Raw genomic sequence first — 26,541 nt, forward strand, 5'->3', positions numbered from 1 at the left:
CGTTTCAGAATAAAGAGTAGCATAGCATTTTTTGTTAATTCAGATTCCTGTTCATTTTAGACGATCATTTGGCATCTGAGTTAACTATAATGTCAGACTATGGCACTTACATTCATCACAATAACTGTTTCCACAGCAGGGAATGACAACTGCATCATTCATTATATCTTTGCAGATTAGACATAACAATTCATCCGGAATAGGATCGTCCTCTTCTGAGGAGGAGGATGGTTCCTCCGGGAGGAAAGGGGGCTTTTCCTTCTTCCCTATAGCATAAGCCTCCCTGAAAGAAATAATTTAATTTAAGACTATCTGTTTAAAGAAGGGGCATAAAAATTTCAGATTTTATAACAGAATAAATAAATCAAGAAAACACTTCCTAAACAGAATTCAACCATATACTTAGTATTATACATTACGCAAGAGAGATTTAATCTCTAAACAGGTAAGTGATTATTTATTGCATAATTAGCACAGATCAAACATGATACTGTTTCTACATAAGGAGGTACGCAATGGAAAAATGAATTGAGATTTAGAAAAGGTTGAGTTTTAGCTGTATAACAGGTATCTTTTTAAAATTACCATATGAACTAGATATAAAGGTTATGTAGATCCCTCTCCCTCAACCCACCACACCAATATTTTCTTGGTTTCTAACAACCATAAAATATTCCACAAAAACATTTGATATATATTGGTATTTAATGGGATTTTATCAGGTCAAGTAGTTATTTCTATTTTTGGACAAATTTTGATGTACACTACATACAATGCAACCACATTCCTACCATCTGCCATCACCACCAAAACGTCCATATAAACCCAAGTATTTGCATTGATGTACTTTTGTAATCCTTATCCTTCCCTCCTTCTTATTGAGGATTCTGCACTATTTAAAAAAAAGTGTGTTTGTTGGATTAGGTAGGACCTTACAGAGGATAACTATTTTCTACTGCGTTAAAACAAACAGGGTGAACTCAGATTTCCTGAGCTTCCAGTGCCTTTACTAAGTGAGAGCAGCATTTCCACTAGACCTGAGTTTGCAGTGTGTTTTGCATGAAGGAGTTTTGGATTTCAACATATGAACAGCTTCAGCAAGGTTTTCCACAGGCACATAGGTATTTATTAATTCTTGCTATTACTATTTTTTTGGTACATCTTAATCAGTTTACATAAAAACACTAAAGACCATCTGATCTTAAGACCTTTGGTGTCTTGGCTGAAACTGGCAGTTTCATCTAGAGCTGCTCAGTGTTTTGCAAGAAACCTTTGAAGCAGATGCAGCATAAGCTGAAAATCAGCTTTTTTAAAAAGTGCTTAACTACAGCTGCAAATATTATTTAAAACAACATCATCAGCACTCCTATAGCAGTGAAACTGAGGTAGAAAGTTTAGGTGACTAGTGCAATTCACACCAAGTCAAGGGCACAGAATCTCAACTCCCTGAGCTAGCCAGTAAAGAACGCTGCCATCTCAGTGTTGGCCATTTTTATAAAGTGTTCACTTTTAAGAAGCTTTTCATTCAAAGACCAACTATTCATTTTCAATACCTTGCTATTACACTTAAATGAAGGATTTATTTGTAAGCCAAAGCTTTCTAGCCAGCAATGGAAATGGACAAGATCAGATGCTGTTGCTGTGCATACCCCAAAATGTTTCAGGCTTTTGCTATGTTTACATAGCCCAATATTCACTGTCTCAGTGCTAATTTCTATGAAATAATATGCATGCTTTATGACACATTAAAATATTAGCCCAGCATATTTCAGTCAAGGTTTTCAAATCACTTTACTGCCAAAGTGAATTATTTGCAACAGCAAACTGAACACAGTCGGAGGGGCAGAGAGGGTGCCTAGATATGGTGACACACACACCTGTGTATTGTGTGCATATATCTGCATAGCAAGTTATGAGCATATGTACGAATGGAACAAGAAAAAGGTTAAAAATACATTTATATCAGCTTCAGGGGGTACCAATATTTTCCCAGTTAGAGCCACAACGACAAGTTTGCCACGGTTGCACCCCATTAGCATTATACAGAGCAGACTGCAGCCACTCAGATACTGTGCCAGAACCCCTGGAGACCACAGATGCCAACCTACATTGCTCCACTTTGATGCAGTCTCTGTTGGTTATGCTTTGGCCACCTCTGAAGTACTAAATACTTACGCATCAATAGTTGGTATTGCATATTTTCCTGTGTTTGTAAGCATAGCACCCTTTGTATTGGGATCTTTCACTTCCATCATGAAACTCCTGGGAATTCCTGTGCTCTTTTTAATCCTGGGAACAGACTCAAAATTTTTGTCCTGTTAAGAAAAAGAATCCAGATATATTTCAGCTTTAAAGGGAACCCATTTAAAAGGGCATCTGAACGCTTAAGTGTGTGAGAGTGATAAAAAAAATTGTATTTAATTTTTTTTCCTTTGCAAATATGAGGACTGCATGATAAATACATATAATTCCTTAACTGACTAAGACACTGCAAAGAATCAGGCAGGTGTTTTGAACAAAATGGGACAACTCCTGTGCTTGAAGTCAAACACAAGCACAGGTCTTTGCAGTACTAGGCCCTAAAGTGATAATCTCTCCATTCATGTAATAATGGCTGTAAAACATTTATGCTACAGAGTAGATGTCACATACATTTGAATCTACGGGAGGAGAATGGTTGGAAGAGGCATCCTCTTTACACTCATGTGTACAATTAAAATGATAAAGCATTCAAATGTGAATTGGTTTATTCATACAAAATTGATATTGAAACTATGGAGGATGTGACAAGTCTCAGGTAAGCATGAAGCATTCCACAGCTTGCAATATGAAAGTGCAAGACGCACTGGGATAAGGTAAAGAGAGGGCTTGCAATACCAACACACTGGAAAGTACAGGACATATCCCCTTCACCACAATTTCTCTCCTTTTCTTTACTGATAAACTTAAAATATTTTAGAAGAAAATTCTTCTAAATTTTCATTGATTTTTGACACCTCCGCACACAGTTTTTAGAATCCATTCTATAAACTCACATTACTCCACACACTGAAATGAGGCTAACTATCATGAATATAAATAACTAAACCTTTACTCCTTACTTCAAATGTGCAATTACTACTTTTAAAAATAGATCAGATAGATAAACATATTGTAAAGGTCCCTCCCTCCCCCCTTAATGTCTTGCAATTCAGAGGAACACAAGGCAGAAAAACCTCTCAGAATGGAATGTTTATCTCTACAGTGCATTCCTATTCTGGAAAAAGATACTAACTCTGAAAATGAATTTTTTTAAATACGTAAACTAAATCCAGCCAGAAATCTGAATTACTAAACAAAGCTCTCCACTATCAGAGTGGATGTCTTGTCAACAAATAGTATACAGTTAAACACTATCAGCTACTATGCACAGGCACAAAAGGAGAAATTCAGAGCAGAGTTTCAGCGTTTGCTATGAATTATCTTACCTATGTGTTTAAGTTAAATCATAAAATGCAATAAACTCATACTACTAAAAACATAACAGTGCAAATCCCTCCATAGACTCTTACCCCATTTGTTGGGCAATTCTTTATGTAATGACCAGGTTTTCCACAACGAAAGCACGTATAGGATGGTGGAGGTGGACCCAAAGGTTTCTTCATGTAACTAAAAAGGTTTAAAAAAGGTGTGTCTACAGTTTTTAAACAGAACATAAGCATATCTGTACAATTTGTCCATAATCTTCAAGGAACAGATTTGACATTATAAACACTTACTTGATTGGATCATATTCATGGCCAGACTGTGACATCATAGCTTTTATTTTATCTTCTTCGGAAGCATTGGCTTCAGCCAGATTGGCAGTCTGTTTAATAGGTAATTATTTGACACACACATTAGAAACACAATTAAGTCCACACAGCCAAAGACAACACCACTCATCCAATCCTGTAAAGAGCAGCACAAATCTAACTGAAGTTGCATCAAAATTGCTGCTTATATTTTATATTGTCATGAAGATGTTCTGGGGAGTCCTTAAGCCATTACATGATGTTTGTGTGCCTGTTAGTCTACTTGAGAAAAGCTTTCTTGGACACTCAAAACCTTAGGCTCTGTTTGTACCTTACATAAAGACTTGTGTAACTGCTCCAAAAGTGGACTTGGACTTAAGCTAAGTGTACAAAAATCTTATTCAGTACTTTTAAGTTAAAGAAACTGAATATTAAGCTCCAGACTACATGAAAAAGTACGCTCAGTGTATTTGTATTTATTCAGAAATATGGATACAAGTAGCAGTATTTACATTTCAGTGTTAAAAGGACACTCAACTTGAATTATTTGAAACTTACTCTTTTGTTTGTTTTGTTTTAAATAAAGTCTGGGTCTCTGATATAGCACCCTTGAAGAGAATGTGCTTTTAAAATTCCTTTAGTTTTTTAAATAAGGGTATGTGTATTCCCCTCCTGAGATTTTTAGAAGGGTCTTTTCAGTAAAGCAGAAACTGACTATACACAGAGTTCTGTCACGTGTAAATAGACTAAAAATGTATTTTTGTTAACTTTACACTATGAAGTGTTGTAACTACAGCGGGTACAAAATTTGCAGATAAATAGCTTTCAAGTTGACTGTCTCTCTTTAATATGAAAACTGTAAATGTAATCCTCATATGTGGAGCTAACCTTTCAAAATACTGAAGCCAACTGAGGAAAAAAATTAAAATTTACTAGTACTCGTTAAAATATTTCATTACACACTAGTCCAGATACAAGCAGGGTCTAAGGGAGTGACTGCTAATTACTTGGATCTTCAAGCACCTAGCATTCAGATCAACCACTCAAAGTATTTTATCTTTTTATACATTCATTCACAAAAGCAACCAACTAGTTTCAACATTTTATTAAATGGTTGTTTCATATACATAGCTTTTCTTAACAGTAACATCAACCAGATTGACATCTATGAAACCATTTCCATTAACATTTACAGAAAATGTGATTTACAGATACTTAACTAATTTGTTTGAACCCAAACAGTTTACAAACACATCCAAAAGCACAAAACATTAGTAGGAATAGACCAAAATTCCAATATGGCATTTAATACATAATAGGAATAAAACAGAAAACTGTTAAACACATTGCCTCCATGCTAAGCCAATCTGTGCTGAAGAGGTTAAAGTAAGTAACAGTTTTGAGCTGCTTTATGTTAAGTTTCTGCATTTTTCTGAAATACTTATGTTCTATCAAAAAACTTAAAAAGGAATACACCACGTGGACAGCTTTTCACATCTTAGAATAAGAAAGTTGACACGAGCTTACAAAACCGAGGACAGATTTAGGGACAGCACTAATGGAAGCCAATCTCTTTAGATGGCTATTTTTCAAGTTAAATTTCTTTGTTGCCAAATGAATGTAAGATTTTCATGTTTATAGTGGAGGGGAAGCTGTAGATGGAAAGAATTATATTTTTTCCTGGAAAACAAACGCCAGTCTTTACCCTCAAAAGAAAGGAAGTCTAACTACTCTGTATAATGTCCTAACCTTTCTAATCTTTTAAATTTTAAAAGAGCAATAATTTACTTGGCTGATACTATAGTATCTTTTTAGAAAGTGTAGTCACTAGTGCTTTCCCAAACAAAGTCACACATCATTGAGCAGAAAATGCAAGCAGTTTCATAGCAAAACATGGCATATACAACAGTTTCAAAAGGTCACATTTGCCAATATGCCACAAATACACATTGGTATATTCCTATAAACAATTGATACATTTACACAATTTACAAGTCTGTGTTCAAACAAATTAGATTGTATAAATGTTGTCCACTGTAAATATACTACAAGTCTATAACTTATGAAATTATGTGCAACACTCAAAGAATTGGTCTAGCACTGGAAAGTCTAGAAATCCAAAAAATAACCGTGCAATTGTCCATGTTAACGAAAAGCTTCTATTTTGGCTGTTGCAAAAAACTCTGGCAAGTCCATAACTTACAGCCAAAATATTATTAAATTCTTCTTTAAAAATTGTGCTAGTTTCCAATGGAAAATTAACGGAACGTATGAAAGAAACGGTAAACAGCTTCTGAAGTGCTTCTTCCTTGTGTCTTGAAGATGAGTAATACTGCAACATTATGCTGAGGCTGATAAGGTACTCCCCTTCTATCTTCCCAAACTGGGAACTACTCTTTACAGGATAGTATCAATCAATATATACACAAATTTTCAAGTTAAAGTCAGCACTTTTCACTAAAATAAAATTTTGCTCATATTACAAAATTAGCCAGATATAGATCACAATATAAGACATTTAAATATCAAGCAAACAATTCATTCAGTTTTATTTGACAAGAATATATATGTATATATACCTTTGTAAGCTGGGCCAGAGAAATAGATGCAGAAGAGTCATCAATCTGTTCACAAAAAATTAAACACACATTCAAGTTCCACAGTCAAAACATAGTGATATTTAGCCTCTATTGTAGTTTGAACGTCTACTCTGGGTATTTTTTGTGTGTGTCATTGACAGAGGCATTTTCCAAAGTAGTGCAATTTTTATTTGCACAAAAGAAATGGGGCCCAAAACCATGGCAGCTTTAAAAATGTGTGATAGATCAGGAGGGGTCAGCTTCTAAGGGGAAGACACTAAAATAGTGAAGCAACTTGCTTAAATCAATGTATTGACTCAGAGCCTCTTCTCCCCTTGATGAGACCCCATAGCGCCCTAAATCAATAGGACTCAATATATTACGGACAGAACAAATACTTCTCACTTTGTAGCTAACTGGATTAAATTTTTTAAAATAATTTTTTAAAGTTAGTTTGAGAAAGAATTGTGTTAACATATAAATATATGTTTACTATATTTTGTAATTTAACACTTAATCATGAATGAGTGTGGTTATGCTTTTGTGAAGTACACAGTCGCCTGTTGCCAAAAGAAAGAACAGGCATATCAGCCCAGAGATAAAATCTTGTCAAAAAAAATCCATTTCATAAAAGCAATCCTTCCACTTATCTATGAGTTGCAAAATAAACTGTCTGGATCAAATGAGGACAAGTAAAAAGCTGTATAATTCTATATGTCATAAGAGTTTACTAGAACAGGGAAGAAATTAAACAAGTCCATTTTATTAAAACAGAAGGGCATATTATAAAACTGAACTGAAAACATGCAATTGACTTTATAGAGATTTCAATATTTAACATCCTCCACGCCCCACGCCCCCCAAAAGGACAGTTTTTAATAGCAGTCATGAGGAGCAGTTATGGACTCCATTATGGACAAAAGCAAGAAAGCGTACTTTCAGAGACGAAGGTAGACTCAGGTCCCAACCCTGCAAGCTGCTCATCCATGCGACCCCCATATGCTTGCCCAGACAAAGTACCTTGCAGGAAAGTGGCTGATTTTAAAGGCTTCAAATGGATCATTGACTGCAGCATAAATTAGATTACCTATTCAAAACGATTGGTAATATGTAATTTTTCCACACATGAAAAGGAAAATTCCTGTGCTCTTTGTAGAGGTATCCAATTGTAACATGCCACCACCACCAAGGATGAAATGATTAAATAATCAAAATAATACTTAATTATCAAAATAAAATTTGTAGAGAGAAAATATTTAGAAATTTTGGGCTCAGTGGTTATTTTGTCTTAAATAAAGCTGACTGGAGAAATGGAATAAAATTTCACAAGTTAGAGACCTCTCAAGTGAAGCCAATACTATCACTAGCATAAGCTGGAGAAAGATTAAAAAGAAAAAAAAAGTAATGGAACAGGTTTTTAAAGAATCCTATAGAAATTCTACATTACTTAATGTAGTAGAAATATGCCACAGAATAATTGTATTATTCCAACTTTGGGGAAATGTTTCTGTAATGAACCTATTCTTCATTCAATCAAAAAGGTCCCAGAGTTCACGATTCCTCCACCACATGGGACTCTTCTGCACATGAGCAGTACTTGCAACACAACTTATACACGGATTTTTACAGAATTGTCACAAAGACTTCAAGAAATGATACTCCTGAAAATATTCCATGGAGGGGAAGAATTAGAAGACTCAGAATATGAAGCCCCTTTTCAATGGTAAAGCTTTGCGAATTTTTTATTATAAATTTCAATTTAAGAAAATTTCAGTCTGTTATAAAATCTCGATATGCTATGTTGTGATGCTCTACATTCAATTAGGTTAAAAAAGGAAATGTAGTTAAATAACCAGAAAGCGGAGGTTTCAGAAGTCCCTCCTTTTTACATGTGGAAATAAAGAGGGCTCTGGTTTACAATTACAGCCGATAAAACTAGTTTCTGAGCTTCTGTGTTTAACAATTTATGAAGTGTTAGGAATGTTTTATCAATTTTTTGCCAATGCTAGACTTCTCAGTGTTTAATAGTACAACTGCAAGAGTCCAATGGATAGCTTTTCTAAATCGGTTATATTTTCTACCTTGAGCACAGCAAGATAACATAACAGATAAAATTTTCTCATGCAAAAGCATTAATGGTTTTAGACACAAGTCTGACCTGATCTCTTAAGGAAGGGGGTAATGGTGTTATTCCTGAACATTAAATTACCACCAGAGGGAGTGAATAGTTGATTTAATGTCCGAGTATCTCCTGGTGGCCTCCCGGCCTGTTTTGTATTCTTCTCCTTTTTGCTGTCAACTTTTTCAAAATTTCTACTATAGTATGTGGTCAAGCTTCCTGCCAGCCACTGGATTCAGACACATGGAACCTACATGTCCAAGGTTCTTGTGACTCCAGGTGAGAGTACAACAGAACAGACCTGATACTGTAGTAGAACTCGAATAATAAAAAAGGTGAATGATTGGATTGGATCCCATGTCACCAGAAAACTGCTCAGAGGAACTGGAGTAGAGTTGGGGGGGGGGAGGAAAGAGGTGAGAAGGACAACAAACCATTCAATCCCAAACTTTACACATAGACCACTGTTGGAGAACTATAGGGATTTCCGTTTCAATTATAAGGCCTACAATACTCAGGATTCAAGTTAACTGAAGAATTGGCCAACCAGGATTTCAGCTGCATTTTAGTGACTTGTGCTCTGAGCAAAGGACTGTTTTCTGTATTTCTACAGCACCTAAGACAATGGGGGTACTGATTCTGATTAAGGCTTCTTTTTGCTACTGACACTCTGATACTAATAAGGTAGTCACCAGTTTTAAAACAAAGGTTCAAAACCCTAAATCATATTGTGACAATGTCAGAATGGGCACAGTGTAGGAGGATATTAACACACAAAGAGCAAGAAATGCAGAAATAATCAGTCAAGATAATCATCAAATTACTTGAATTTATATCAGGTATACTAACCCATTTTAAACTTGCTGCCCTAGGTTTTGTTTTTAGTGTGTCAGCTTTCAATTAACTTAATCCTAGTACACTGGAGCCAAGTTCTGCTTTTAGATACGTGCAATGGGAGTTGTGCACATATAACTAAGGACAGAATTTGTCCCTGATTTTAGGTTGTGCTGGGCAATTACAGGTAATAAGTGTGCCCACATCACTGGAAGTGACTTATCCTGGATACTGCAAGGATTGAACCCCTACTGTCTTTGAGATTTAAAGATGAAAAGCACTAAGAGTTAGGTATGATCATTAACAGAAACTGCATATGTAGAGGACTGGCAAGATCAGGCCCCAATTGATTTTTTTCTGCCCACAACCTAAATAGCGTCCAATCATGCCAACAAGACAAGAGGGAATATTTTTCCTTTGCTTCCATTTTAATTTAAATAGTTCTAATTAGAATTAATACAGCCATTCTTTAAAGTATATTTTTTAAAACTGATGAGAAATCTATATCAGCTCATAATAAGATGCTACTTAGAAATGTAATACAGAGATGCCAGGGAACACACAAGGCTAAAAGAATGTTAACTTTATTTATGAACATGTGATCTGTGTTCATACACATGCTAGTAAACAAAAAGGAAAAGAACTGTTTTCAAGAAATAAAAACTCATCTGAATTAGACCAAATACTGTAAATGTGGTTCACATAAATGCATTACATTAACTTCTAGGGTCGCTGGGCCAGTCAAGCTAATTTGAGCGAGCGCTGAGACATAAGTATGTCTAAAAACCAATTTGAACCAACTGCTGACAGAATTTTGGACTGCGGGATTAGGATTTTAAAGATGTTAATACCACAAGTACAAAAGACTAGGATTTTAGATTTATTGTTACATTTCTTGAGAAATGGAGGCTATATTCTTCACAGACCACCGACCTAAAGGTAGGAATTTCTAGATTCTGTTTTTTTAAAAGCTTATCAAGCAATCAGATCCAATGATCCAGGGTTAGTGTAATGCCTCATACCATTCTAGATAAAAATCAGTTGTACTTAAAGAAAAATGAAAAATAAACACCAAGTAATAATTCTGAATACTAATTAGGACTATTTTGAAATGTTTGAATTATGCACAATATTCAACCCAATCAGCAAGTCAAAGTCTACACCATAACCAGTTAAATATTTGTTTGTGTAACTATAATTCTGTATTTTGCAACAGACTAACAATCAGTGTGTCAAACCTAAAGAAAAATGCAGCCCCTTTTTCAACTGTAAAAGCAGAAGTGGTGGTATACTAAAGAAAGGCTTGGTCACTAACAGCTTAAGAAGCATCCAACTCAGAATTGACCCAGATCAGAAAATGTCCTGCAGGTCAGAGTTAAGGAGGTTGGTAGGGGGCTTCACCTGGATTGCACAAGGGTCTAGCAGACAAGATGACTAATTAGCTGAAATTCCTACACCAAGTTTTAGATACTTTAGTCTGCAGACATACTAAACTGTATATCACAGAAAGTGGAAGAATCAAATGCAGAACTTTAGAATACCACTTTGTGTACCAAAAGTTAGTCAAATTCATGGCAACTGTTTCAAGACATTTATGTATTTAGAGGCGCCCAAACACTCCTTTTTAATCTCACAGTTTTATGGAATGTAAATATTCAAGTATTTAAGGACAGCAAAATGAGCCATTTAGCTGCACAGAAATGCGCCCCCTCCCGAAATGCTGGGATATATTTGGTTCAGCATTTGTTTGAACCCCAAGTCAAAAAGTAAGAAACAATACCAAGTTTAACAATAATGGTTTCTCAGTGGTTTTTGATAACATTTTCAAAAACCATTAGGCAAAAAAAGTATTGAAAACAAAAGCTAAGTGATACAATGTGAAAATGGCAAAAAATACACTCCAAACATTTTTATTGCAAGAAACAAAAAAGCACACAACAACCTGTACAAACATACATATTACTAACTATAGACAGACAGATGTAGAACATGGCACCATGTTCAATTGTGCAAACCTTGAACCTTCATGATCTGAAATTGATCATACATTATCTGTACAACACAGAGTCATACAGGAAGTATTCTAGCATATTCAATATGAAATACAATGCATTACTTGGCACAAATACTAGTATTCACATTAAAAGTGTGCAAATGATGGCATTACTCAATATTTTTACTATTTTGCATCAAATACATTGTATTTACAATATATACTGTGCTTTGTTGGAAGTTAAAATTTAAGTTAATGTTTAGAAAATTAATTTGCTACATTATTGTTTATAATTAAGTGCAGTGTGTAGGAAAAAAGTGTGAGATTGTGTTTTTACATACTGCTTTTGAAGTTCCACTCACTGGTTCAGTTCGACTTCTAGAAGAAGAAATAAAAAGTTGTCAGAATAAGAACACTGTTTACATCCTTCAAACAAACAATGAAAACATACTATGCTGTGATTACCAATATTATATGTTCTGATAATTTAGTGAATATAGAAATTTAGGTGACTAGAGAAACTGTTCTCCCTTGGGCGTCACAGCATTACTTTGAAGTTACATTTATATTTTGTATTTTCAAAACAAATATTGTAAGACTCATGTTTGTGGAATAAAATTTATTTAGTAAAAATTGAATTTAAAATTCAACAAGTCTGCATTTGGACAATTGCCAACATATTAATGATCCTAAATATGAACTGCTTCATGCTACAATTCTGTATTCTCAGACTATCCCCTATCTAAGCAGGGGCTTACAGTATCCAAACAACTCTGACATTCCTAATGCAGTTATACTACGGATCAGCTCTGAGTCTCACTGACTGTATTTGATTATTATTCTAGCTTCTGAAAAAGAGTGGTAGTCTAGACAGTTATTGGCCTAGTGGAAGGGAGGAAGTAGTAGACATGATATATTGTGATTTTAGTAAGGCGTTTGACACAGTCTCGCATGACATTCTCAAACAAACTAGGGAAATATGCTCTAGATGAAATCATAAAGGGGTGAACAAATGGCTGAAAAACGGTACTAAGAGTAGTTATCAATGGTTCACTGTCAAACTGGGAGGATATAGCTAGCTGGGTTCTGCAAGGGTCTGTCCTGGGTCTGGTATTTTTCAACATTTTCATTAATGACTTAGATAATGGAATGCAGAGTATGCTTATAAAATCTGGGGATGACAAGCTGGGAGTGATTGCAAGCACTTTGGAGGACAGGATTAAAACTCAAAGTGACCTACACAAATTGGAGAATCAATCTGAAATCAACAAGATGAAATTCAATAAAGAAAATGCCAAGTGCTACACTTAGGAAAGAAAAATCAAATGCATAAACACAAACTGAGGAATAGCTGGCCAGGCAATAGTACGGCAGAAAGGATCCAGGGATTATACTACATCACAAACTAAGTATGAACCAATATGTGATGCAGTTGCAAAAAAAGGCTAATATTCTGGGATGTATTAATAGGTGCATGTATGTAAAATGCAGGAGATAGTTGTTCCACTCTATTTGACATGGTGAAGCGTTAGCTGGAATATTGTGCTCAGTTTTGGGTGCCACACTTTAGGAAAGATGTGGACAAATTGTAGAGTCCAGAGGAGAACAACAAAAATGATAAAAGGTTTAGAAAACTTGACCTATGATGAAAGGTAAAAAAAACTGGCCATGTTTAGTCTTGAGAAAAGATGACTGAGGGGGACCGGATAGTCTTCAAATAGGCTAAGGGATGTTATAAAGAGGACAGTGATCAATTGTTCGCAATGTCCACTGAAGGGAGAACAAGAAGCTTAATCTGCAGCAAGGGAGACTCAGAAAAATCTTCCTAGCATCTAACCTAACTATAAGGTTAGGAAAGTACCAGAATAGATTACCAAGGAAAATCATGGAATCCCTATCATTGGAGGTTTTTAAGAACAGGTTAGACAAACACTGGGTCAGGGATGGTGTAGAGGTATACTTGGTCCTGCCTCAGCATGGGGGGATGGGCTAGATTACCTCAAGGTCCCTTCAGCCCAACATTTCTATTGTTTGAAATGTGTCTGATATTGAAATATTATTGGATTCTATTGTTTGAAATGTGAATTTTAACTTGTAAGAATTGTGCTAAAAAGTAGAATGTTTGAGGTACAGTGAATAATACTATAAATCCTCAGCAATGTGGTACTCATACAGGATTTCTTTGTGGAAGCCCAAACACCCTGGTGAGGGATCTGCTGATTTTAGCCACGAAAGTGCCCAGATAGTAAACCTTTTATATATGCTATATTGACTAAAAGTAGTAGTAGAAACATCACCTGAAAGAAGTTTCTAGGATTTTGTGCGGTTTAGGAGTCCTGTGACAAAAAAAAAGTCTTAATTACCAGAATTTGCTCAAAATAAATCCTGAATATTCTACAGTATTTAGGAATTCCTTTATTACATTTGAAAGTGTGTTGAGGTTCTACATATTGATTCTGGATCTGCAAACTACTTAGAGAACTAGGCATGCAATTGTTGGTATTGTTAATAAGAGTTGTATATTTAATTAATGAAGTTGCGAAAAGTCTCCCATGAGCTGAGGCAGTTTAATGCCTCGCATGGAATTTATTTATGCATGTAGGACTTGTGCTTACAACAGTCACTACTAGGAAAACTGTTCCAGGCTCACAATCAAATCAGAGGTAACGACATCCCAAAGGTGGGGATAGGTGAGGAAGTTCTTTAAGATATACACCACACATTTGTTGATCAATGTGTTTACCTTGAAGAACATGCTACAAGATGAACAGTAAATTTTGAAAGGCATTGCATACAACAATACTGTAGTTCTGGGCTTGAAATCTCAAAACTGCTTATTTTTAAGTTAACTATACTAATGAGCAGCTTAATAATTAAATCGGCACACAGTATGCAACTACTCAGGAGTCACTTCTGCACTTTGCCTTCTACTTGTTAGGCTAGAAGCACCACAGAAGCAATGGGCAGCCTTTATGGAGAGAGCAAGATGCACCATTCTTTTTGTACCCCCTACAGATTTCTATCCAGATACTTATTCTATTCAATAACTTATCTGTTACTATCTAACACTTTACTTTGGAATAGCATTGAAGCACCAGGAAGATGCTGTCTGCTCAGCCACAGATTAAAATGACTCATTCAAACAAAGCTAGTGAAACTAATGTAGAAGTGGGATAATACAGGAGGAAAGAAGGGTAACAAGCAACCTGCAATCCTGACTTCATTCTTTGGAATTTCTGACATTTTAGCCAACACTACATCTGTTACTCCACACTGGGATTAACAGGGAAAACAGACATTTGGCGCTCAATGGTAACATAGTATAAAACAGAATTAATGAAAATCTTTTAATCTTGTTCACATGCAAAATGGCTGACCTGATTACTGAATTTCAGGGTGGGGAGGGATTATCACCTCCCTCACCACACACATTTGGGAACCTTGTTCTTTTTGCCTTCCACTGAAGCAGTGATTGTCTCTTGGAATCTGGCGGGCATATCCCCCATAAAACCTCCTGTGTTTGGAAGATATACAGAATGGTGGACCTTGGTCTTTCCAGTATGGTTTCTATGAAAGACTCCATGATTGTTGCCAATACTAATACTAGTTGTTTGTTGGTAAAGTACTTGTCCTGCCCTGTCCCAAGACAGAAGTACACCCATTCACTTACTGACAAGTAGTCATCTCTGACATGGGAATGAGTGCGTATATATATATATATTACACACACACACAAACATGCATAAGAGATGAGAGAGGGGAAAACTTTGGCCAAGCATTATAGGTTTTTCTTATAAAAAGTGCTATGAAATCTTTCCTGTCAATATAGAGCAAAAAGGGCCTCAGTTTAAGGGCACAACCAAAAGACCAACTCACAGAGTAAACTGAACAGAACTCTATCTACCTCAGAATGTAATGGTGGGACTAGAATCTGGAGTCCCAAGAAGGCTAGATATTCAAGCCATCCCTCTGGCAAAGATCAAGAGGTTACAGGTCTCATGCTTTCAGCTACAACGTGAACCAGTAGTAACTCTTATGAAAAGAAGAAAACCTAGACACATTTGAATGTTTCTAGCAAACTATTCATTACCAAAGTCTAATAGCCGCAACACCTGATAGAGTATTTGATTTTATGAATACCTACATGACATATGTTTTGCTTGTAGATTTAACTCCTCCAATAGGGATTCTTCTAACAATTACAGATGAGTTCTTAGGAATCAGGGCACTATCATCTGTATATTCTGAAAAGAGTAAAAATGCGGTAAGAAAGATCAATTTCCATTCCCAAAAAAACACATTTCTCTTTTTCATATGCAATTTGTTAGGTATTTAGAAGAATTCATTTAACTGAGAAAAACCAAACCCAGAATTTTAAAATAAATACTGAAAAGGTTAAAATTAATCCACACAAATAAATAGTAGATTTCTATTAATTGACCACCAATTCTAGAGGGTTGTTGCAAACACACACACAGGCAAGTTCTACAGTGTTATAATCAGAAAGGTGACTAAACAGGTACTTTCTTACTCAAGAGATCCAACCCATGGCAAATGTAGGATTTCACTGTAAAATGAGGACAGCTTGGCCCATAACATCTTCATAACTGAACTGGTAACTATGCAAAAGCTACAGTGAATATAGATCTGAAGTAGAGTTTGCATGGCAGGCAGTTCGGAATAGTAATCTTTTAACTTTCAAACTTAAATATGCTATAATGCGTTTATTTACTTAAGTTACTAAAAATATGTTTGAATATTAAAAGTGAAAATTTAAAAAAGCCAATTTATCACTATTGTGTTTATTTTTGGCATTTCTTCAAGCTCAATAAAAATCAATGCCATCAGTTTCACTTTCAGTACTTGATGTTTGGATTGAAAACAAAGTAGAAGAAAGTCTGTATTAACGGTTTAAACTGGATTTCTTTTAATTATGGAAATGTGTCTATTCTTTCTTAAACTAAGCAACTGTCTAGGAAGTAATTGAGAAAAACTCCACAATGCCCCTTGTAGATAGATTCACTTTTCAAAGTAAAACCACTTTAAGACAAAATCGTAGGTTTAGCAAAAAGAAAGACTTAACACTTTAAAAAGCTAAACATTTAAAATAAGTTCTACATAGTGTTGAATTTGTCTTTGTGAAACATATTCTGATCTAACCTCAAGCTCACATAAACCTGCAAGTCTTTAAAAAACAATACCCAACATCAGGTTACTTTCAGATTCAAAATGTGAGTTTTGGGACTACCTCTGCTATAGTGTAACAGTGAGTGGTAACTGAGTTTCCAAGACTAATTTAGCTTGCTCAGGATGAAACTTCTTGCCATGAAAGAGGTCTGACTCTCTATGGCAGCTGGCTACCCCACCCCAAATGGTTTCAACACAGTGGACATCAGTCTGGGTTCAGGAAACATGGCTAAATTATTAGTCATGGAGGCATATAGGGGAAGACATAGTGGGATCAAGATCAAGACAGTGTAGTGTGCCAATGATCATTGAGAAATTCAAACAACTGGGATTCCTGAACAGTGCAGGCGCTATTGAGGGAACTCATGTGCCCAATCTGTGAATTCATATTCCCATATTAAGTCCAAAACGTAGATTAACAGAGAAAGTTACTGCTCAATTGTGACATGGCTTTGAGAGACTTATGACAGTTTCCTGGTTATTTATATAGGGTGGCCAGGCAAAGTGCAAGATGCACAATTTTTCAAACAGCCGGACTTCTAAAAGATGGGCAGAGTAGGACTACAACGCTGACAGTGGCATTTGTCCCCACTGTGATTCTGGTGATCCCACATGCCCGTTTCCTCTATTTCTAATTAATCTATTCCCAGATTACACCAGACTGAAGAGATATCAATTCAAACATACACATCAGGTGCGCATGGTGGTGGCTAGAGAAGCATAAGGTTTTGTGAGACTAAAAATAAAATGGAGATGTTTGTTGACCTCCAAAGGCAGTTCAGTGACCAATGTAACATCTGCCTGCTGCATTTTTAAACATATATTAAAACAAAGGTAGTCTTTTATGGAGAGCTGAAGAAGTAGGCAACTAGCTATGCAGCAACCTATGCACATCTGGACACACAAGCAGTTGCATCTGAGACTGTCACTTAAATATAAACATTGTGCAATCCTCTTCAGAAATGCTTTGTATACACACACTTTTAAACTGTTGGTTCAGCGAAGTAAATATTGTTTTATTTTTAGCCATTTATATTTCTTTGCTGTGGGCTTCTTGTGTTTGGCATTTAATTATCCAGTTATCTTGATTTGTATAGTGGATGAATTTATGGAGGAGTGATTTCATGTACCAGAGAATAGTAACTGACAGCTGCTTCTGTGAAGTGCCTTTCAGTTGTGAGCTTATACTCTTGGTGATTTTAATGCATTGGTTTTTCTCATGCTTTATTAGTGATTTGTATTAGTTCTGGTGAGGAAGTTTCATGGAGGAGTGAATTCATGTATTCCTATTAAAGAACATAATGCTTGATGCACAAAGCCTTTATTTTTAAGAAAATGTTTTATTATACAAACATTTGCAAGTCAGCTGCAAAAACAAAACAAAGTAACATTTGTACAACATGAAAGGTAACAGACATTCATTCACAAATTATCTTACTGGGATTCCAATTTTCCTTTCCATTGGCTTCTAAAGGCGCGAGTTGCCAGAGGAATAGAAAGCAAGGGAGCTGAAGAGTAGGTGGCAGCCTCATAACTATTATCCTAATTTAATGTTGTGTTTTACAGGCAATGCAGGGATCAGTTGTTCGATCAACAGAGTCATTTTCCTGAACACTTTGCATCAGTTGAACGTTTCCCTTTAGAACTCTGTCTCCCATTCTAATTTCTCCTCTTCCTGAAATAGTCCTGCCTCATTGTGCTTTGCCCTATATTGCAAATTGGCCCTCATTTTGTGTTCCTTGAACCAGTACACTGACAGATATTTCACCACTGTGAATCTATTCTGCATGACACCATGCCTCTTCTGGGACATCCATCCTACTGGTGTGGCCACTATAGTGAAAAATAAGGAATGAGTTAACCATAGCAATACTCATCGATCCCTAACCCTAGGAATACCAAGACGTGCAACAGAAATAAATTCAGTTTCAAATTTTAATACCTTCTTACAAGTAATTTTCTTCCTGGATTAGACTCAATGAATTCAAAACATTTATAAGAAAGAGGGTTCATTAGGGTGCTAGATTAAGGCCAAGAATGGAATTGAGGGGATAGGTGCTGGTCTACCAATGTTTACTTATTACAGGAAAACACAACACTTGAAACCATTTAACCAGCATTTGGGGATAAAGGAGTTCCTTAGGAAATGAAGGGAGAAGCTGCTAACTCCATTGCTAATTTATTTGAATAGATGCTTTTTTGACTGTTGCTACACACTGAGCAGAAGTCTTAATTGAGCTGTCCACAATAATGCCCGGATCTTTTCCTGAGGAGAATTAATTTAAAATGCAGTAAAGTATGAATTGTTCAAACCATTATCTTCAATTTGCATTACTTTGTGTTGGTCAACGTTAAATTTCATCTGACATCACACTGCCCATCACCACAGCTTGATGAGAGTACTCATGTTAGTCTTCCTCAGTCTTTACTAACTTAAATTGTGTTATTTGCAATTTTGCCACCTCACTTCTATTTCCGTTTCCACACATATACACACCACTCCTATTAAGGAATCTTGTCAAAATCTGCTCTTAAACTTCTGCTAGGATGATGGCAGCTAATCTGGTGCACCAGTCTGTTATATAGCTTAAAACAGCCAACACTTTTTTTTTTTTTTTTTACAGTGAAGTTCTCATTTTTAGATTTTTTTCTTTTTTAACATTGTCATCTCTTGCTCTTTGAATCCACCATGCTGAGGCAAACTTCCACCCTGACAGGAAGAATGGCTCATACAGCCAGAGGGTGGGGGAGTTATGTAGGGGCATGCCAATATTGTAGAATTATGGGGAGAACCAAAGCAACTAGGTATGGAAAAAGCTCATCAGCTACAGCTTATACTGTCTAGGTGGTGGAGAAAGGACTTGTGGAGCAGGAGAGGACATTTCTATCCTCACGTAAGACTATTATCTGCCCTTTCAAGAAATGATATTCATAAGAACCCAGAAAACTCTTCCCCAAATAATTAAGTCACAGACTCCCACACCCTGTCCCCACCAGTATATTTTACAATAAAATGACATATACCTGGTGTTGAGAGCTCTGTGTTTTCAGATTCCTTGTCCTGCCAATCTATCTTGGCTGCTATTTCTGGATCTTTCATGCACACAAAACAGTTCCTATGAGGTCAGCAACATGCCTGGCATCTTCAGAACTAGCTTCATGTTCCAGTGGTCCAAATTGTTGATGGAGCCCTCTTCCATCAATGCAATGCATGGGACCTTTGTGCTATGCAGAAGTATTTCTGTGGCTCTGGAAGGTTGAGCCTCAAATAATTTGTCCAGTTCATTATAAAAGGAGCACACTTTTTGCCCTGAACCAGGCCTACTGCCACTAGCTCCGGCCTCATTATACAGGATGTTCAATCCCTTTACCTTTTCTTGGCATTGCCTTCCCCTCTAGTGATGCCCATCTCCACCAGTCACTCAGACTCCCAGTCTCACACTATTATGAATGACCAAGATCATCTGGGCCTTATCTCCTTATATGGCCATTAGTTGTTTGCACAGCAACCTCAGGTAGCTAATTCTATGGTCACATGATGGACACCTCCAAAACATGCTGCTGTCAGAACAAGAATAATTTCAGCAAAGTTGTAGAAGAAACTGATCGCCATGGAAACAACATACATTTGAGTTCCATTCTGTATGTAAAGCTATTTGCACAACTTGACCCTACACAAGAAACTTCAGGAAGTAGACTGACGAAGGTCACCTAGGCAGTGAATGCTGCACTGTGAGATCATAGCATGAGGATTACTTGTACAATTGAGGGATGTTACCCCAGCAATCCCTATCCACACGAGCACTGCAATAGATATTAGCACAGTGGTTAGCCTTTCTTCAAGAAAGGTTTTAGAGTAACAGCCATGTTAGTCTGTATTAGCAAAAAGAAAAGGAGTACTTGTGGTACCTTAGAGACTAACCAATTAGCTCATGAAAGCTTATGCTCAAATAAATTGGTTAGTCTCTAAGGTGCCACAAGTACTCCTTTTCTTTCTTCAAGAAAGGGTCATCTATACAGTGGATGTAATGCCTGTGTACCATTGGAAACATTTTAATACATACAAAATGTGTTAAAGATGTGTTGGGGGAATCAAATGGTGGTTAACACAACAAGTTTTGTATTGTAGATAGCATTTAAGTGGCATCACTAAAGCTGCATGGTAGAAACCAATTTAGACAGGGCTCAAGCCTTTTTACTCCTTTAAAGAGTAGAATTAGATGACTGTGGTAAAAAAAAACATCAGAGCTTGCAAGAACACTATGCAAGAACACAAGAACACAAAAACACATTTTTTCCAGTACACAGAAGGCCAAAGGAGAGGATGAAGAACTGCTCATTTCCCTTGCCATGCGTGGCAAGGGAGTAGGGCAAGAACAACTGCTACTCAAGAAGACTGAACTCCTGAAAAAAATCTACAAGAAAAACTGCCAAACACCTGGTTAATGGAGAAAATCATGAAATCAAAGACAGTTATGAATTCCATGATCTTAAGGTTCTCCTGCAATTTTTGATTAATTCTGTACTGTCTGAAAATCTCCACTTATTATAAAAGTATGATCTGAAATAGATTTTTGTTTTCTTTTTGTAAGTGTATGTATAAAGTGGGCATGAAAGGTATTTTTCCCTTTTAAGGAAGTGTCCCATACTGCTTATTTACCACCTTAGAAATACGAAGGGCGTCCAAAGTCTGAACTTTACTGGTTTTACTTTTTCAATTTCAGAGAATGTTTAGTGTGAGCTTGAACACCTTACTTGAACATCTTACCATTTGATCCTCAGTTGTTTCAGCCTAACTGTTTTAGTGCCAGTCCATATGAAAACTAGCTGAAAAAATTTAACTAGTCCTCCCATTACTGTTCCACATTGTATCAGTTGTCTCTTCAAGTATCCCAAAATCACTGCTTCTGTGAGCTGCGTCAGAAACTGTGGGGAAAGTATTCATAAGGCACTGTAATTAGAATGGTTCAGAAAGCGCTAGTGTGGTTTGAGGCTGAGCATGTGTTCTTAACATGATTCAGCACCAAAGAGCATGTGCCTAAATTGGTGCTACAGAATCAGTTCAACAGTTGTTTAGTATATACATACAATGCCACAGACTGAAGTTTCTGCCTTGTTAAATCAGCCTTGTAGAAAGCTGTCTGCAGCGAAACAATGCACAACCTTGGCTGTTGCTTATCCTCTGATCCTATTGCGTAGTTTCATTTTTGAAAGAGAAACTGCTAAGGAAGTCAGCAATTAAAAACAATAAATATTGAATTACAGAAGGGTTGGCCAATTAATTCAAACTTGCATTAATAAAGTATGCAAGTACTGGTTTTGGCTATGTACTCAACTTCCATATTAGACATAGTGTACACATTATAGCAGACAGTGATCAAGAAAGTGTTAAGTGCTCAATTTCTGTGCATTTGAAGTTGTAACCTCCATATTTATTACTGTTAACTATAGCATTTAATATTCATAGTACACCTACATATAATTCATCTGCTGAACATGACAGCTAGTACAACAGTTGCAACTGAATGTTTATTGACAACTCATGTAATAAGAAGGAGAAAGAACACCTTCACAACTAAAACATACATCAATGAAATGTGACTACATATGGGCCACTGAACTAAGACTTCACTCAAATATATGAGGTCACTAGACACCGTAGTGGAAGAGAGGAAAATCTGACATGGATACTTCCACTGATTGAGAAGTAATTTTAAAAGTATCAGAGTAACAGCCGTGTTAGTCCGTATTCGCAAAAAGAAAAGGAGTACCTGTGGCACCTTAGAGACTAACCAATTTATCTGAGCATGAGCTTTCGTGAGCTACAGCTCACTTCATCGGATGCATCATGCTCAAATAAATTGGTTAGTCTCTAAGGTGCCACAAGTCCTCCTTTTCTTTAAAAGTATCACTAATTCAACAATAGGGACTACAAAAAAAGCTCTCAGCCATACTGCTGCATCTCCTAGTGTCTACAGCTACATTTTTGCATGGTAGGACTGAGAGGTAGAGGATCCTTTTGAAAATTAATGCATGTTCCTGGATTGAGTAGTAACAGACCTCATGATGAGCAGATGTACCACACAATTCTATCTATCCAAGCTATTTACAACACTAACTTATCCACAAAACACTTAGCTGCACAACTGCTCAACTGCACAGCAGCAATGAAGATGGACATTTTACCTACAAGCCTCACTAAATTTTCCTACAACTTTACCAGTGTGTGTGCATGTGTATTTGTGTGTGTAAATAGCATCTAATTCACTTGTGTATCTTGCCATATCTATTCAACGATATCACAACCCAATGTTTGACGTCAACTTGCTTTCAAGGACTGTAATATTCCTAACTGAATCAGGTTGGAAAAGAAAGTCAATTATAAAACAGACCACTTTAGTTAACACAAAAATCTCAATCCGCGACCAGAGGGGGAAGAAGGGGGAAAAAGAAAAAGGCTGAATCTTAAACCTGTCTACTACTGCATCTGTCCTATCCAAGCAAAGCCATAATAATACCTCTCCCTGAGGTATCACACTATCTTTTACCACTATCCTAGTTCACTAAACCACCACCATAACCTGATTCCTATCACTCCTAAAAACTTACTTCTTCCATAATGCTCAAAAGTAAATAAGAAAAATAATTTGAAACTAAATTTTTCCTGAGTTTTCCTCTCAATTGCAAGGTCTCTGGGGGCAAAAACTCCCTTCATTCAGTCTTGTATAGCACAAAGTACGCTGTAGTATTTAAGTACTAATCAAATAGAATTTAATGAAAAACATGAAGCTGAATTGTAAGGATTTTTCTTTATCTTTTTCGTTGTTATCCTGAAGAAGTTTACAATTTATGACCAGTAAGTTGGCTAGGCATCTGAAACTCAAGGCCACCAGGCAGAGGGATTTGGGGTAGATAAATAGAAAAGTTTATGTATTTATAAATCTACTATTATACAGCTTTGCTTTCAAGAGCCAATACTTTTTTGCAACATTTTGCATTTCCCTCCAAGTTCTACATGAACACTCCCTGAATAATCATACCAGACAAAATAAACTCTCTCACCTATTTCAGCATTCCATTTCCAGAGATTTAAAGTCACATTAACAATATTTATTTCCGTGTCTTATCTTTCCTCCTCTTATCCAAAACTTATCAGTCCTAACCAAAACTAACAGACTGATGCTAGTCAGTCCATGAATGGAACTTGAGTTATGTTCCTTCCATTTTAATCAACACTTCCTTTTAGGAAGGCAAGCACTCAACTTAACAGTCTGGTGAAACATTATGGAATTCTGTGTTTATTCTCTAAAGAAAACATTAACCTTTTACAAAGAACTCATCAAATCAATACAAATTCAAAATGAATGAGCCATAAACCCTAACCTCAACGTTGTCAGAGTCTCTTTAAAGTTACACTTTTCTCTGAAGATTGTTTACCTGCCTCTACTACAAACACCTTTAGGGTCCAATCCTATAAAGCTCAGGGCCTAACAACATTTTTTTTTCTTAATTTATCTTCAGTTTCCCATGCATTTGATAGCCTTTGTTTCAGTTGCATATTCTGTGAGTCTTTCACACAGCAGGGAAAGGAAACACGAAACAGCTGGCAGACAATGGCAGATATAGCATCCAAAGGTTTCACTTTTCAATTTTAGTTGACTAAATTGGTAGCATTCCTTTAAAGGTAATATATTGCATTTTAGAAGTCAGACACTTCTTAAAGTTGTTGCAAGTTGAATTCTAAATTTAATCAGATGCTAAAGTTATACCAATGGCTGATCCACCAATTTAAGACTCCTGTGGAGAAATATGAAATGAGAATCCCCCCAGAGCCAGCAGCCCTATTCACTGAATGGAAATAATGGTATTTCTAAAAACTTCTGAGAAGTGTGTGTGTTATTCACAAAGCCATTTACAATAGGACAGGTCATGTACCAAATATATCAAGGTTCAAATGGGATTTAACCAGGTGAGCAGATGCAATTAGTTTGTAGCAAAGTAGACAGACAATAAAAAAGTGATTGACGGTTTGAACTTAAAGAACTTCCAAATGACTGTAAGTCTTATGTTTGATTAAGAAAAGAATGGGAGTTACCTGTTAATGCAAAACCAAACATATCTACATGTTTGTGTGTGACTCTCTCTTTGAAAAGCATGTTGTAAGGATTTAATGAACACTATAACATGAATATACATTACAGAAAAAACCTAAACAGCTCCTCTTTATCCAAGGAGCTAACAATGAGCCCAGTTTCTATAACTGCCATCTAACCACCATTATCTAATTCTGTAATCTCTCAGCAGACAAAACTAACTCAAAGATTCTGTATTGTCACAGTGTGTAGTTCAGGAAGTAATCCTCCCCAATTGTATTAAAGTTCTGCATCTTTCAACCTCCTTTTTTGATACCAGTAGAATTCGGGCGCTTTGTTACTATAAAACTTTGCCCCATGTTTCCCTGCCAGCCTATAAACCAAGAAACCCAGAAGAGTTCTAGGAAATCAAGACTTCGGGGTCAAGGAATTCAGGATTTGCCACAGCAGCTCAAAGCCCAGCCAATTCAACCGGGCACTCTACCTATGACAACGGACGTAATTTGTCAGCGGTAGTTATTGAGAGAGGAAAAAAGACGACAGAAGTGGCCTTTTACGCTCCCTGAACATACATTCCAAGCCCTATCTACTGATTTCAGTTCCCAAAATCCACCTTTATTAGCTTTTACGTCTGTTAAATACTTTGCGCCCCTGCGCGGCCGCAGGAGAGGGCGCTGGGTCTGAACTCCGACTCCCGCCCCAACAGCGCCGATCAGCCAGTTCAGCGACTGGGGACGATGCGCGAGCGAGACCGAGCCGAGCCCAGCCGAGCCCAGCCCAGCCCCCAGAGCCCGCGGCGGGCCGGCCTCCGCAGCGACGAGCACCCTCAGGCCGGCCTCTCGGTTTATTGCCCCCGCGGGGGGGGAGGGGCAGTGGTCCCCCCCCGGGGCGCCATGTGCCCGCCGCGCCCCGCCCCGCCCCGTACCTTCTTTGGTCTGCGCGTTGGTGATCTGCAGGTCGCAGTCGGCCGCCTTGAGCTTCTCGCGGCCCATGATCTGGCGCTTGAGGTCGCACAGGGAGATGTGGAGCCCGTCGAAGGTGACCGTGTCATAGTTGAGCTTGGAGGAGAACTTGTAATGGACGCAGGACATGGTCGGGGGCGGGGCCTGCTCCGCGCGGGGGCCGCGGTCTGAGGGGGGAGACGGGTCCCGCGCCGGGGACGGGGCGGGGCCTGCGGGGGGAGCTGAGGCCCGCTCGGGCCCGGCCGACGAGCAGCCTGCTCGGTGGGGGGGGGGGCTGCGCGCGCGCGCTCGGGGCCCGGCGAGCGCTCACAGGCCGCCACGCTCCGCCATGGCCAGGCCCCGCGCTGTCAGGCTGGGCTGCCGGAGGCCTCAGGACTCCATGGCGGCGGCTCCGGCCTGGGCCCCGCAGCGATCGATCTGGGCCCCGGCGGCGGGGGCGCTGCTGCTGCTGCTCCTCCTCCTCCTCACACCCCAGCCGGGCGGACGGTGCGGCTCGGGCTCCTCACACAGCCGCGCTGAGGCCCGGCTTCTCGCTATGGCGGCTCCAGCGGCCCCTGCCTCAGCGCTCGACTAGGGGGTTTCCCAGCCAGGAACCGCACGGGCGAGGAGCGAGAAGCGCCGCACTGCGCGTGCGCCTCACAGTGCGCCACGCCCTCTTTTCCTCACGTGATGCGGCGCATTATGACAAAAGGCGCTGCCTGCTCCGGCGTCACGTGACACGGGTGGGGGGGGGCAAATGGCAAAGGGGGGGCGAGATGAGGAGGAGAGAGGGCGTGGGGGAGGGGAGGGTTGGGGGTCAGGCAGGAGGAGAGGGGTCCGAGCTCCTCAAAGCCCCTGAAGTTCCAGTCTGCCTAGGACCCTGCACCCCCAGGCAGATTTAGCACCCCTTAAATTCCGCCCCAAATAAGATTTCACCTAAAAAATTCCCGTTTCTAGCCCTTCTGCTTGCAAATAAAATCTCCCGAAGAGACTCAGTTCTATGTTACCTGCCTGAGTAAGCT

At 38.0% G+C, this 26,541-nt stretch overlaps 1 protein-coding gene across 3 annotated transcripts in view; it reads right to left on the reverse strand.

Moving 5' to 3' along the window:
- Positions 1-26,152, reverse strand: part of RBBP6 (RB binding protein 6, ubiquitin ligase) — a 41,936-nt gene extending 15,784 nt beyond the window's left edge. The window contains exons 1-9 of one of the 3 annotated variants that reach the window (XM_084641903.1): positions 25,504-26,152; positions 15,443-15,542; positions 13,596-13,634; positions 11,640-11,676; positions 6,353-6,397; positions 3,759-3,847; positions 3,552-3,648; positions 2,176-2,315; positions 111-283 (exon numbers count right to left, since the gene is read on the reverse strand). In XM_084641903.1, coding sequence (XP_084498029.1) covers positions 111-283; positions 2,176-2,315; positions 3,552-3,648; positions 3,759-3,847; positions 6,353-6,397; positions 11,640-11,676; positions 13,596-13,634; positions 15,443-15,542; positions 25,504-25,669 — 886 coding nt within the window. In that variant the 5' untranslated portion in view covers positions 25,670-26,152. The remainder of the gene's footprint in view (positions 1-110; positions 284-2,175; positions 2,316-3,551; positions 3,649-3,758; positions 3,848-6,352; positions 6,398-11,639; positions 11,677-13,595; positions 13,635-15,442; positions 15,543-25,503) is intronic. The other 2 variants (XM_084641905.1, XM_084641904.1) reach the window with 2 other exon arrangements.
- Positions 26,153-26,541: the final 389 nt, after the last annotated feature.

This window comes from Lepidochelys olivacea (assembly GCF_965140295.1).
Source record: "Lepidochelys olivacea isolate rLepOli2 genome assembly, chromosome: 10".
Taxonomy (NCBI): Eukaryota; Metazoa; Chordata; order Testudines; family Cheloniidae; genus Lepidochelys; species Lepidochelys olivacea.